Source organism: Chiloscyllium punctatum, chromosome 9, assembly GCF_047496795.1.
Source record: "Chiloscyllium punctatum isolate Juve2018m chromosome 9, sChiPun1.3, whole genome shotgun sequence".
NCBI classification, from domain to species: domain Eukaryota; kingdom Metazoa; phylum Chordata; class Chondrichthyes; order Orectolobiformes; family Hemiscylliidae; genus Chiloscyllium; species Chiloscyllium punctatum.
Genome location: NC_092747.1, coordinates 112,118,616 through 112,134,213, shown reverse-complemented (window position 1 = coordinate 112,134,213; position 15,598 = coordinate 112,118,616). Strand labels below are relative to the sequence as shown.

At 40.3% G+C, this 15,598-nt stretch overlaps 1 protein-coding gene across 2 annotated transcripts in view; it reads right to left on the bottom strand.

The window, feature by feature from the left end:
* LOC140481602 (Golgi pH regulator) overlaps positions 1 to 14,985 on the bottom strand; it is a 46,963-nt gene extending 31,978 nt beyond the window's left edge. Inside the window, exons 1-6 of one of the 2 annotated variants that reach the window (XM_072578070.1) lie at positions 14,922 to 14,985; positions 13,128 to 13,187; positions 10,493 to 10,596; positions 7,391 to 7,497; positions 5,859 to 5,960; positions 1,060 to 1,180 (exon numbers count right to left, since the gene is read on the bottom strand). In XM_072578070.1, the coding sequence (XP_072434171.1) occupies positions 1,060 to 1,180; positions 5,859 to 5,960; positions 7,391 to 7,497; positions 10,493 to 10,596; positions 13,128 to 13,187; positions 14,922 to 14,963 (536 nt within the window). In that variant the 5' untranslated portion in view covers positions 14,964 to 14,985. The other variant, XM_072578071.1, reaches the window with a different exon arrangement.
* Between the last annotated feature and the right edge of the window lie 613 nt (positions 14,986 to 15,598).

Genomic DNA, 15,598 nt, shown 5'->3' with positions numbered 1-15,598 from the left:
CTATCTCACTCATCACACCTCGACGGAGAACATCTACAGTAATGATGACCTCTTTGATCTTTAAGGGGCTCTCTTGATGTGCATCCCCAACTATCTTTGAATGGTGAGGTTTGCTAGGCCATTTTGGACAACAGTTGAGAGTTAAATTAGCACACCCAACAAATTATATCATATGTGACTTTGCAGATGCTGAAGCAGTTTGTATCCATGTGTAACAACACCTGGACAACATCCAGCTTGTGCTGATAAGTGGAAAGTAACATTTATACCAAACAAGTGCCACGCAATGATCATCTATAACAAGAACAAACCTAACCATCATACTGTGACGTTCAATCAAACTATCAATGCTGAATTCCGATCAATATCCTTGGGGTTACTACTGACCAGAAACTGAATGGCCCAACCATATAAATACTGTTTCTACAACAGCAAGTCAGTGACTAGGACTTCTGTAATGAATGACGGACTTTCCGAAGCCTGTCCACTAATTACATGACACAGGTCAACAGTGTGATGGCATAATCTCCACTTCTTTGGATGAGTGCAGCTCCAGCAATGCTCAAGAAGCTTAACACCAACCAGAACATAGCAGCCTGCAATACTGGTGCCCCAACCACCTTCAGTATTCAGTCTCTTCACCAGTAGATGTATAGTGTCAGCAGTATGTGCCATCTACAAGATACACTACAGTAACTTATCAATACTCCCCAACAGCACCTTCCAAATCCATGACCTCTATCACCAGGAAGGATAAGGGCAGCAAATATGTGGGAACTGCACTACCTGCAAATTCCCATGCAAGCAACACACTGTGAAGACGTGGAACTCTATCACTGTTCCATCACTGCTGCAGGGTCAAACTTCGGTAAATCTCTTCCCAGTATCACTGTGGGTGCTCCTATACACCAATGACTGCAGCTCACCACCAGCTTCGCCGGGGCAATTAGGGATGGGGAATAAATGCTGGCCCAGCTAGTGACATCTACATTTGAATGAATACAGAAAAGGGAATACAGGGATAGAATAGGGATTTCCAGGAACAATCAGCACTCTCACCTCAGAAAGTATGACATGTATGTGTATGGACAATTTACTGCACCAAAGCCAGACAACAGTGCCATTAGCGTAACACCAATGACCCCCACTCTGCTGATCAATTGTTCGATTGATAGAATACCTGATGGAGGAAAGGAAAATAAATTCAACATAAAAAGATTTCAACTTTAATGACACAAGATTTTAAAAACAGTAGGATATTTGTTACAAGTGAAGTTGGGGGGATGCACCTATTCCTTCTTAGTTGTACTCCTTCACTGATCAGAACACATTTTAAATTTTAGCAGGGTGATGATGTGGCCAATTATCCACACCTTGGACTGTATTTTGTTTATTATCAGGGCGGCACGGTGGCACAGTGGTTAGCACTGCTGCCTCACAGCGCCAGAGACCCGGGTTCAATTCCTGCCTCAGGCGACTGACTGTGTGGAGTTTACACGTTCTCCCCGTGTCTGCGTGGGTTTCCTCCGGGTGCTCCGGTTTCCTCCCACTGTCCAAAGATGTGCAGGTCAGGTGAATTGGCCATGCTAAATTGCCCGTAGTGTTAGGTAAGGGGTAGATGTAGGGGTTTGGGTGGGTTGCGCTTCGGCGGGGCGGTGTGGACTTGTTGGGCCGAAGGGCCTGTTTCCACACTGTAAGTAATCTAATCTAATCTAATCTAATCTAATCAGCAACAAGTCAGCTAGGTTTTCTTTAAAAGGTAGACAAGCAGGAGGCTGCAAGAAAAAAGCAAGCCAAACAGCATCAGGGCGTGGAGAAGTCAACGTTGCAGGTATAACTCTTCTTCAGGACTGAAAATGATATGGAGCTCCTTAGAATCCCTACGGGATGGGAACAGGCTCGATGAGTCCAGACTGACACATCCCCTACCCTACCCCTGTAACCCTGCATTTCCTATGGCTAACGCACCTAATCTACACATCCCTGAACACTATGGGTAATTTAGCATAGCCAATCTGCCTAATTTGCCTACCTTTGGATTATGGGAGGAAACCCACGCAGACACAGGGAGAATGTACAAACCTCACACAGATAGTCGCCTGAGGGTGGAATCAAATCCAGATCCCTGAAGTGGTGAGGCAGCAGTGCTAACCACTGAGCCACTGTGCTACCCTCAAATAAAATTTGGTCAATCTAACTTGCAAAGATGACTGACAAAAAAAGGTTTAGACTTTGCCAAGATAGACACAATTAACACTGCAATATCCCAAACTGAACACAGACAAACTATGGTCAATATCCCAAACAAAACATCAAATAGCAAAAACAATCAAACCAGAGCCAACAGATTTCTCAGCAAAGCACCCACCCGCCCGCCCCACTATGCCAAGACATTACTGGCACTGTGGATCACCAAATCTCATTTTAAAAAGTTTTAAAACCAATTGTTTCCTTGCGATGATCTGGCTGTGAAACTTCCTTAAGATCCACTCTGCCATGGATTGAATCAATAACAGTTCACGTTCTAGTGACCCAACTGTTTTCCTGGCACTACACTCCCTGGACTTGGGAAACTGCATGCCAGCAGTTATTTAAATACACAACTCCAGCTTTCCAGAAGTAGCATGACTTTGGTTTGTTTCCTGATCTCTAATCTGGCTCATTCTTTGTTGATGTACTTCACCCTAATTCACAGCTGCATCAAACTATTAATGGCACACAGCTTCCCTGAGCTCCCACTGATCCAAGGATCTCTCATGAGGTGTAACTCCAATACCTAGCTGCCTACTAACATTTAGAATGTCCTCCTGAAATCTAACTGCAGGGCTATCCAACTGCTCTTGTCTTTTCACTGAGCCTCAACGATACTAGTAGTAACGTGCCTATTGAATCTTAGAATGACCCCTTGAGTTCTGACTGCACAGAGCCAGTAGTCCAAAATTATCTTCCTAACACTGCAGTTTAGTAGTGCTTGTCTGCATGAAGCTTGTTTCTGTGTATCTGTTTTATGACTCCAACTAACTGTGACCTGCAACCTATTCTTCATTGACCCTTGAATTGTTTGGAATGACATATTGAAAGATTTGCAACTAGCCCTTGTACCTTGGCAATACTGAATATAAATAATAATTTGGAACAATCAAACATAACAACACCCCAGAACTCTATGTTCCAAGAATGTTACAATGCTTATTAGATGCAAGTTCCTACAGCACAAACTGTATAAAACAAAAAGAGTTCATCATACTTTGCCTAAAACTGCAAATCAATCAGCTATGTACATTTTCCTGATGAAGGGCTTTTGCCCAACACGTCGATTTCCCTGCTCCTGGGATGCTGCCTGATCTGCTGTGCTTTTCCAGCACCACTCTAATCTTGACTCTAATCTCCAGCATCTGCAGTGCTCACTTTGCCTAGATACATTTTACAACAACTCCAGATAAACCAAGCAAACCCGAATAAATTTTGAATTGATTAGATTAGATTATTTACAGTGTGGAAACAGGCCCTTCGGCCCAACAAGTCCACACCACCCCGCCGAAGCGTAACCCACCCATACCCCGACATCTACATCTACCCCTTACCTAACACTACGGGCAATTTAGCATGGCCAATTCACCTGACCTGCACATCTTTGGACTGTGGGAGGAAACCGGAGCACCCGGAGGAAACCCACGCAGACACGGGGAGAACGTGCAAACTCCACACAGTCAGTCGCCTGAGGCGGGAATTGAACCCGGGTCTCCAGCGCTGTGAGGCAGCAGTGCTAACCACTGTGCCACCGTGCCACCCACTGCCACCGTTCTGATTTAAGTTAAACTCCTGATACAATATAAACTCATTAGAAAATAACAGAATAATTTTACAAATATGGAGGAACCTCGATTATCCAGCATTCAATTATCCGAATTTTGGAATATCTGGCAAGTTCGCAAGGTCCCAGTGGTTGGCTAAACTATGTTATCTGGCATTCGATAAACTGAAAAAAATGCTCCCTGTCCGTGTCCTTCGGATAATTGAGGTTCCTCTATATATGCTCAAGAAAGTTCTGATGTAGAAGTAAAATGACACAGTACTTTAATATTATTGACAGTACACGATAGCGTATTGAGAGAAGACATATTTAGAATCAGGATCACACACACAACTTTTCTTCTCAAATTACTATATCACTGTTGAGAAGTAATGGTAGATTGGACACAGGAGAAGGTCACAGGCCTGCTCTCAGCTGTGTGCAAGTTAAGGAGGGAGTAAATCAGAGTTTTTGCTGTGGCACTGTGGAATCTATAGCACAAGTAATGTTTGCCCATTACATACCAGCTTCGAGGAGATGCAATTCAGTTAATAAATTGAGTGTGAGGATATGTTTTCCTGCTGGCTGTATCAGATAAATACTATGTTTCACTTATCTTCGTGTGATAATGTGATTCATTGGAATGTACACATCTCTTAAAAAAAGTCTAAAGACAGCTCAAAGTTAGACCAATGGCCCCTTCAAGCTGTCTCTCCACTACAAATCTCAAGACTTTCCCTTGGTGTTGACAGCTCTCAACAAAAATATGCACACAGTTGTAAACATACTGTCATAACATTACCTTCTAACTAAAGCACTCAGCTTTTTTTTCCATTTATCACACAAGTCATTCTGTGACTTGAGCAAAAATTGACAGTTTGTGGTTAGTTAAAAACCATGGGTGGCACTGAGCCAAAGAGTGTCTCCACCCACTAGAGTCTGGGCCACATTCGGACATAAACCCATCCAATACTGGTAACAGGAAAATTATCATAAACTATGCCATCTAAGATCTTGAGAGGTTTTTGATATATTTTTCGATGTGTTCATAAGTAGATGCAGACTTGAGCTAGTAATGCAGGAAGTTCAAATCTCTAGCTGTGAAAATTGAATGTGATAAATCTAACAAGTCAAAGACTTGTTAGAATCAGAGAAATGACTGTTAAAGTTGCTCCACTGCAGTCAAAATACAACAATTAGGATCCTACTAATAGAGCAATGGGAGGCCTTTCTGTCTGTTCCTGCCCTTAGAAAGAGTCGTTCAAAGAAGTCCTGTGCCCTAGCTTTTTCTACATAATACTGTAAATCAGTTGTCTTCAGAAAAACATCCACTTTCCTTTGGGAGTTCTTACTGAATCATAGGAATTGTATTCCTATGGATTCACTACCTTGTAAAGGAGTCTTCGAGATCTTAACCAGGTGAAAAACAATGCAAAAAAGAAATGATCTCCTCTCTAGAATTTCTGGTTGGCAACCTACTCAACAGGGCAATTTTTTTTTCTATCTGCTTGATCAAAACCTATCAAGACTGCTGGCTTTACATACATCCTGAAAACAAATAATCAAATAAAAATGACTGGGTTGCCATTAGATCACACATTTCCGTAAAATTATTTTGAGTTATGAATGAGAATATAGTTTTAGTTATGAGAAAACTGAATGCAATAGTATTCTAAATTGGGGCTGTCTCAAATAGGTTTAGAATGTGACTCATGAACTAACAAATGTCACATGTCTAAATGTACATCATCTTTTATAAGTGAAAAGATACTATATAAATGTCTCTGAAGTTATGAATACAAGAAATGGGAGCAGGGACTCTAACAAATATACAAGCACGTGGAATGATTAATATAAAAGACTGGAATTTGAACTGAGAATCAATGGTGAGATTTCAATAGACTTGCTCCATAAGCCCTTCACTTTTCAAAGTCCAGGTCAATCTGTCAGATCCTTCCATTAAAAACTGGCAGCTTTTAATATTAAAAAAAAATCTTTGATTAATACATTATCTGCGAAATTATACAAAGAAAATCATTCTCCTAGAAAGTTAGAATGGACTTACCATGTTTTGGGCTAAGGATAGGAAAAGGATCTCCAAGTTTCCAGAAAAAGTACATGAAAGCCAACCAAACAACACATGCGAACAGGAATCTCTTTCTCTGCACTAAAGGAAATATACAGGTTATTTCCAGAGTAGTACAGCACAAAAGACTATTCAACTTGCCTTTGAAATTATCCAAATAATTGCACTCTCTTGTTCTTTCCATACAGCCCTGCATATCTTCCTTTGCAAGGTCATGTCTGAATCTGCTTCCACTGTGCAGTATGTTCCAAACCATCATAAAACATTTTCTTCCCTCTTACCTCTGGTTCTTTTGACAATTGCCTTAATTTTATGTCCTCTGGTTACTGACCCTGCTGCTAATGAAAAGAGATTACTCTTATTTGAATCTTGTTAAAGTATACACATTTTGTTGAAACCTTTTAGCTTGCCTTATCAAGACAATTCACAAATACCAAAGCAAAGGGAAAACAGTATGAAACTCTACAAAAGAAAAGTGCCGATTGCTTGCCAAGTGCACTCTGATTAGTAGAGTTATTGCCATGGGGAATGGACTTTTTGATAGTTGACTGTTAACACCAAGCTTTGTTTAAGTTCTCAAATATTGTTTGCCCTTCACCTTGGTAATTGTTTGATGAGTGCAAGACAATATGCTTCAACAAAATGTGCATTTTTTTCCCCACAGTACTCATTCCATTTTAACAAACAACTATCTATTTTTTATTTGATAAAAATACTTCATGGTTTTTGAACACATTTATCAAATCTTCCCCGTCACTTTCTCTGTTCCAAGAAGACTATCACCTTCTCCACAAAAGGTCTATGAATATGGTTACCAACATTAATTGTGATCTGCTAATGCTGATTTGTTAAGCAAGTTTAGTGCCCTTTACCATTTTTGTGCATGATTGCAAACAAACGATAACTAAAATATTGGCTCATGCACATCCTCTATGGGAAAGTTTGATTGGATGCGCTGCCTGAAGAGAACTCCGAATATGAAACTCAATTGTAAACTTCAACAGAATGGTTTCTAAACCTTAACTCCAAGCAGATATATGCAAGTGCTGCAATAACAGCTCAAAACCACATCCCGGTAATTTAACTGAAGAATAAATACCATTTCATGATAGGAGCTGGCTCTAATTTGAATTTTATTAACAATTTAACTAACTGATTTCCACTACAAACCTATCAACAAAAAGACAAGCAATACATAGCATTTATTATCACACAAAACATAGGACTATCAAATGGTGACTAATATATAAGATTGAATAGAAAAACAATCAAATATATGGCAAACTACCATCTTAAATAAATATCCTGGTCTCAATCATAGATATGGTAATTAGAATAATTTTTAATGTGTATTTGACTCATCAGGACAGGACCACTTTTGCACCTGAAATTACACTAGCACTTTCCAATGTAAAATTACAACACACCTCATTCAAAAATGCAAATTAAATATTTTTTAATGTATGATTGTAGAATTATCTTTGGTACATGTTATGATTGCATCTACTTACAAAGTCGAATGTTGCTGACCACAAAATAGCCAATGTAGAAAGGAACAATAAATATAAGCGCCACAAGGGTGACATATAGATTCAACTTCCAATGAAAATATCTTGAACTGGAAGACAACAAAGTTACATGCAAATAAAATTCCTGTATGCCAAAATGCTGTTGTAGCAAACTTTATTCGATCATTATGGCCCAAATATTGCATATATCTCTCCTAAATGACCCAGATTCTGTCCTAATCTGATTAACATGATCTATATTTATCTGCTCAATATTTAGGGCAGTACAGCGAAACTTGGGGACCCTTGCCAATATATTCTGTTCACTGGTTCACGTATGATTGCATCCTATTGAGTAGATGGGTAACACGTGATCAAATTGAAGTTTAGATTAGTAAGTGTTCAAGTCCTTTAACTTCAGACCAGACCACCAAGATGAGTTGCTTCAGTTTGTTGTTTGTAAGGGTTGATTAGATTAGATTACTCACAGTGTGGAAACAGGCTCTTCGGCCCAACAAGTCCACACCGACCTTCCGAAGAGCAACCCACCCAGACCCATTCCCCTACATTTACCCCTTCACCTAACACTACGGGCAATTTAGCCTGGCCAATTATTCTAACCTGCACATCTTTAGACATTGTGAGGAAACCGGAGCACCCGGAGAAAACCCACACAGACACGGGGAGAATGTGCAAACTCCACTCCAGACGCAGGATTTGAACCCGGGTCTCTGGCACTGTGAGGCAGCAGTGCTAACCACTGTGCCACCGTGTATGTTTTCTGCAATCCCAATCCCAGTTCAAAATTGCTCCAGTTTCATTTAAATGACTCGTAAGACTGAAATTCTGTATATGCAACATCCATCATATTCCATTTACCTATATAGTCTACATTTTCTCAAAATAATGGTTATTTTTGAAAAGCCCTTATAAATCTGTTCGAACTTTGTTTACAAATGAGCTCTCTTGTGGTGCAGTGGTAGCGCCCCTACCCCTGGACTGGTTCAAGTCCCACCTGCCCCAGAGATATGTCATAACATTCTTGAACAAACTGATCAGAAAAATAGATTAAATAAAAAAACTGATTATCCGATATTTCTCAAATAACTCTTTTAAGTTAATTCCAATAGAATAAGATCAACTGGCTTTGTTTTGTAGTTCACCTTTTCTCTTTTTCCGAATAATGAACCATTTGCAACCTTTATGTCCTAATAATTTTAAAACTAGAGCAACACCATTCAGGAGTGAAACCAGACTCACTCCTCCCACAAGGACAGAATGTTGGGATAATTAAAATATTAATGACTATGATAGATGGATCTTTGTTGTGTCAGAGTCCCAAGGGGATTTGGGTTAAAAATGGGTGAAGTTAAACTGAGATACACATCAACCACAATTTAAATCAATGATGCAGCAGGAAAGGTATAATGATCTTTTTAGTATTTTCATAGTTCCTGACTAATGGCTCTGCTAGTCCATCTGACAAATTTCTTCTGCATTTCATGATGAAAACCATCTGGGATTAATTTTCTACCTTCTAGTTTCTTTCATTTAAATGACAATAGACTTTACTCTCATTCTCAAAAGTATTTTAATACAAGCATTAAGGATTATTTTTAACTATTTTAAAAAGAACACTCCAATGTTGTGTCTTAGAGCTACAATCTAAATCAAAAGGAATAGCAATTAAATCCAAAATAATAAATAAGAGAACCAGTGACAATTTGCAGAATAAAATCTGGGTCCAGGATACTGTGAAAACTAATACTCTTCAACAATTAAATCCGTAAAATATGTAAGTGACAGATTTAAGATTATGCTGTTATGTAATGAAAAGGACAAGCACAGCAATACCATTTAATTTTAAGATTATACAAGCCAAAATTAAAATTTAGTCACTTTAATCTTGCAGCTGATTCTCAAGTTACTTCACAGAAACCACACAAAAAGATAGCAACAAAAACCAGTACATCTTTTGTGATGTTTAAAATTGTATTCTTCCTATTAAAAGTGGATTCAATCTCTCACCCTATTTGAACATAGATTATAATCAAGAGTGATTTACTCATGTAGATAACGCAATCCACAGGATCAACACGCAATCCACTTCACCACACAGTTGTAATGTAACATCGACAAAGATTTATTACAACAAACCTGCTGAAGCTCCTTCAACAGTATCTTCCAAACCTGCCATCTGTACAATGGCAAGAGCAGCAGACAGATAAGAACACCACTTGCAAGTTCCCCTCCAACTCATAAACTATACTGACCTGGAACCATATTATTGTTCTTTCACTATCACTGGGTCAATGTCGTGAAACCTCCTTCCCAATAGCATTATACGTGTACCTCCACGTGAACTACAGAAGGTCAAGGTGGCACATCACTGTCACCCCCTCAAGAGGAAATAGAAACGAGCAACAAACGCTGGCCTTGCCAGTGGTGTCCATGCACCATGAACAACTGAAACAAACGCTAAGGTACATGTAAAAGATCAGATTGTACTACTTAGAAGAGGAGCAGAAAAATTCTTCCCAGCATCCTAGCCAATATTGAATAAAAGTAAACTTGTCTGAGTCTCAGTGGACCATAAGCCTGCTCTCTCAGAGAGGCCAGGGGTGCGGTATTAGGGACAGTGAGAGCGAGACATCTGGTGGTGAGTTTAATCCAGAGGTCACCATGCCTCAGGCAAAGGGCAATGCTGAGGCAATGAAACCTTCATGGTGACCTCAGCTAGTACAGGAATTGAACTCACTCTGTTGGTGTCACTTTGCATTGCAAACCAGCTGTCCAGCCAGCTTAGCTAACCAATCCTCATTTACCATTCAACTAATGTCATTAAAAACATGACTGAGTCATTATCACACTGTTTATAGGATATTGTTATGCATAAACAAATAAATTTTCTATAAATAATTGAGTTCAGCAAGAACTTACTTTGGCTATCCATACAGTAAAGACATAATAAAACTAATTCCAATTAGTTCAACCTGACAACGTTTATGTATAACTGAAAAGGTACAGAATGGATATCCTTGGACTGACCGATAGGTGGTATATATCTGTATGATCCTAAATTGTTGATAAGGAATACACACTCACCTGCTGTTTAAAAGACCAAGAATCTCAAATATAATAAGTTCAAACATAGTACAGGAGAAAGCAAACATCACAGAGAAAACCATTTGGACAACATACTGTCGGACCTGCAAAGAAGACAGACAATGCTTAGCCCTGTGTAGGAGAATGGACTGCAGCTTTCAATAGTGGAAACTGCTATCCTTGGTAAGACAGTATTATAACAAGTTGACTGATGCTATTCAGTGTAATTATTACTGGTAACAGAATGCAAAAGTAACATAGCCTAAGTTTTTCCATCATAAGTGCATTACATAGAATTTACAACACAGAAACAGGCCATCGAGTCCAACATGTTTATGGCAGTACTTATGCTCCAAATGAGTCTCTTCCAACCTTACTTTACCCCATCACCAAATTATTGATTCTTGGAAGTTGCTGGCAAGACTGCTCTTATTGCACATACCTACATGCCTTTAACTGAGTGGCTTTATACATAAATCAAATGGCAATTATAGACCAAATGCATTAGTGTGGGACTGAAAAACATGTGTTTCCTTTTTTAAAGGACTTTGATGAAAATTTGTCGACTTTGTTTCCCTAATTTGGCCTCGGGATATGGGCATCTCCAACATTTATTGCTAAAACCTATTTATTTTGGAGAAGATGGCAGTGAGCTCCCTGCATGAAGTGCTGCAGTCTGTGGTGGGAGGTGCATCAACAGTGTTGTTAGGAATGAAGTTCCAGGATTTTGACCCAGCAACAGCGAAGGAGTGGTAATGCATTTCCGAGACAGGATTCTGTGTGCCATTGAGGAGGACTTACAAGTGGTGGTGTTCTTATGCATTTTCTGCCCTTGTCCTTCTATGTGAAAGTTTGGAAGGTGCTGTTGAAGGAGGTTTGGTATGTTGCTGCAGCGCAACTTTTAAATGGTACATACTATAAGTGGAGGGAGTGAATTTTGAAGGTGGTAGATCAGATGTCAGTCAAGCAGGTTGCTTTGTCCAGGATTATGTCAAGTATCTTGAGTGATTTTAGAACTGAACTCATCCATGTGAGTGGACAGCATTCAATCCTACTCCTGATTTTTGCCTTGTGAATAATGGACAGATTTATAGGGAGTCAACAAACGGATGATTTATCTCATAATTCCTAGTGTCTAACTGTTCTTGTTATGAGATTAATTATATTACTGTTCCAGTTCAGTTTCAGGTCAGGATAATGCCCAGGAGGTTAACAGTCAGGGAATTCAGCAATGGAAATCCATTGACTATCAAGAGGAGACAATCAGATTCTCTCATGTAGGAGATGATTATTACTTGACAGTTCTGTGCGTGGATCTTACTGTTTATTAGGCCAAGCCTGAATATTGTCCAAGTCTTGCTGAAATGGACAAGGACTGCTTCAATATCTGAGGAGTTGCAAATGCAGCTAAACATTGCACAATCAGCAGCAAACATTCCCCACTCCTGCCTTATTACGGATGATTATAGATGAAATAGATGAAGATGGCTGGACCTAAACACAACTCTAATGAAATCCTATATCAATGCCCTGGGACAGAAATTAATGACATTCACAACCAGAATAATCTTCATTGGGGGCAGCATGGTGGCTCAGTGGTTAGCACTGCTGCCTCACTGCGCCAGGGACCCAGGTTTGATTCCTGCCTTGGACGACTGTCTGTGTGGAGTTTGCACATTCTCTCTCTGTCTGTGTGGGTTTCCTCCGGGTGCTCCGGTTTCCTCCCACAGTCCAAAGATATGCAGGTTAGGCGGATTGGCCATGTTAAATTGCCCACAGTGTTCAGGGATGTATAGGTTAGGTGCATTAGTCGGGGGAAATGTACGGTATTGGGTCTGGGTGGGATACTCTTTGGAGGGGCGGAGTGAACTTCTTGGTCTGAAGGGCCTGTTTCCACACTGTAGGAATTCTAATTTGTGTTACGTATGACTTCAACCAGAAGAAAGTTTCCCCCTTATTCTCATTAACTCAGAAACTTTCAGCTTTGATGACAAATATTTCTCTCTCACAATATGATCTGCATGAATAATCTGATTTTTAAAAAAAACTTTTTATAAAATGAAGGAGAAAAATAGCTTTATGACTTATTAAGTACCAATTCTCTCCCTGCAAAGTCAGCTTGTTCAATCTAACCTGAAAAGTTTAAATTCTTAATTCTAGTGTCATCCCCAATGTATTTTCTCCAGCACTTCTTTATTCTTTCCAGATTACAGAGATCAGAAATGTGCATAAGTGTGATTTAACAAAGTTTACACAGAATGGAACAATTCAGTGCTTCAAGTGGAGTTTATTCAATCTATATAGATAATAACACTGTGTACAGTGTTCCAAGTGTGATCTAGATAAAGTTCACATTTAACAACAATTCACACAATATCTTTTATATGAGAAAACTTCCCAAGTTGCTAGTTCTGTCCAATATAATTTTCCTGTTTGGGAAACGTATCCTGCTAATCTATAAAACAGAACAGGAAAAGCTATACACAAATTGCAAGAAACTCAAAGTTGGTAGTAAACAGAGTTAAGAAAAAACGTAGTTTAAAGTGTATATTTTATCCAGTTACAACCCAAACCATAGTGATCCTCATTATTAACAACAGGAATCCCACTGGCTTTGCAAAACTTGGAAATTTACCTCATAATCTTTGAATAACTGACGCATAAAGAAAAGCCATCCAAATCCAAAAAACAAGACCTGCAAAAAAGATGCACAAAAACCATTGATATCCCAAATCCACATACAGAACCGACTGAAATAGTCCAATTACTCCAATGGCCAGAAAATGACAATAGATTTCATTTATATGACACATCTCACATAATAAATTTCCTTTGAAGTGCCTTGGAATGTTTTATCAGACAAAATTTGAATCTGAGAGCTTCTTTAAAGATCGGTGCGCCAAACTACCAAACAAACTTGAATCTGAGACAGATGTCCAAAAAAACAGAGTCAGAGGTACATTTAATAGAGCTTCATAAAGGGAAGCAAAGTGGGGGGGGGGGGGGGGGGTGGAAGGTTTATGGATAAACTTGAGAGCACGGTACAGTGATGAATAGGATATGGATAGGTGGGTTTTGGATGTGCACAAGTTTGCTGAAGGTGCAATAGAGATAGCTGGCCAAGGTAGAATACCGAGATCAAAGGATAATTTAATCAATGTGACACAGCAGTAGTTACACATTTCTAGAAAGATTCTAAACCACACAAAAAAAAAACTTGAATTTACATAGCGTCATTAATATAGTAAAATGTCCCAATGTTCTTCACATGATGGCAATCAGCCAAAGGCTGACACCAAGCCAGAGGAGGAGATATTAGGAAAAACCACTAAATAGTTGAGCAAAGTAGCAAGGTTCAAAGGGCGTTAAAAAAAAAAGGCAGGAATGTAAAAAGGTCATGTAGAGAATGCCAGAGCTTTGGAGCCCAGACAATTAAAATCACAACCACCAATGGTAAACCGAAGGATGCTGAACAAGCTAGAATGGAAATAGTGCAGACAGCTTTCAAGGGTCTTGGACGGAAAGAGATTACAGAGCTAGATAAGGTATGCATGCATGGACAAATTGAAATACGAAGATAAAACTAAGGTGTTGATTGATCAGGAGCCAAGTAAGTCAGCAAATCACAGTTGGTGATATTACATGCAACTTGACATTCAAAATTTAATTGAACAGGACAATTTGTATTACAACATCTAAAACAACAAATATGATATTTGTGTTTTTTATACATGTTTTTGTATACACACCTGGACCTCACATCAAAGACAGTCAAGACTTTAACTCCACCTTCACAAAGTATTGTTGTAACCAGTGAGCCAACAATTTATTTGACTACCACAGCATTTCAGTGGAATTTCAAAATTTCAATTGCTGGAATAGGCGAGAAAAGAACTATGTAATTCCTTCCACAACCTCACATTAGAATCACTGGAGTACTTTCTGAAGTCCAATCACAGTTGGAGAGAAGGAAACAGCAGTAAATTTGCACGCAACAAGCTCCCAAAAACAACAACGTGATAACGACCAGAGCATATATCTTTGTACAGCGACGATATGTTATACGTCCTTTCACAGATCCTCAGGCAGCATCGACAGGGAGTTAAGGTTTCAGTCTGTCATATTGAATGGGTCATCGATCCGCAACGTCCAGAACTGGTTTGTATTTGCAACGTTTTCTGCAATGTTTCTCCCCACCACTTTGCGATGGGGGTACAAGGGGTCGGTGTGTGAGAGTGAAATAAGGGGGTGGGGGGGAGGATCACCAGGGTAAATGTGTGGGGGTGATATGGACTGGGAGAGGAAGAACATCAGGGCATGGAGCGAGGCACCGGGGAAATTGCAGAGGTTAATGAGGTGGAGACTGAGAGAAGGATGAGGATGGTGATTTGTGAGGATCAACGCCTCCCTTTCCCCGGGCCGCACTGACCTGCGACGAGAACATGATGACCGAGTCCACAACAAACGACATGGCGCCGACATCTGGCGTTACGTCATCAACACGCGACTAATACGTCATCGATGCGACGGCGAGGAGCGTAACCGTAGCAACGGAGGCGGACGGTGACTAACTGCCAGTGGGCCGGCGTGGAGAGCTCGATGCAGGTTTCGCTGCAGGGTAGGTGGGAGAATCACACTCATTTACAATCGCACTCTGGACACCCGACATTTTTCCCGTGAGGATCCTGAGTGCAACACTGTCACAGGGTCAGTACTGAGGGAGTGTTGCACTGTCAGAGGGTCAGTGCTGAGGGAGTGCCGCACTGTCAGAGGGTCAGTACTGAGGGAGTGCTGCACTGTCAGAGAGTCAGTACTGAGGGAATGGTGCACTGTCAGAGGGTCAGTGCTGAGGGAGTGCTGCACTGTCACAGGGTCAGTACTGAGGGAGTGCTGCACTGTCACAGGGTCAGTACTGAGGGAATGGTGCACTGTCACAGGGTCAGTGCTGAGGGAGTGCTGCACTGTCAGAGGGTCAGTACTGAGGGAATGGTGCACTGTCACAGGGTCAGTGCTGAGGGAGTGCTGCACTGTCAGAGGGTCAGTACTGAGGGAATGGTGCACTGTCACAGGGTCAGTGCTGAGGGAGTGCTGCACTGTCAGAGGGAC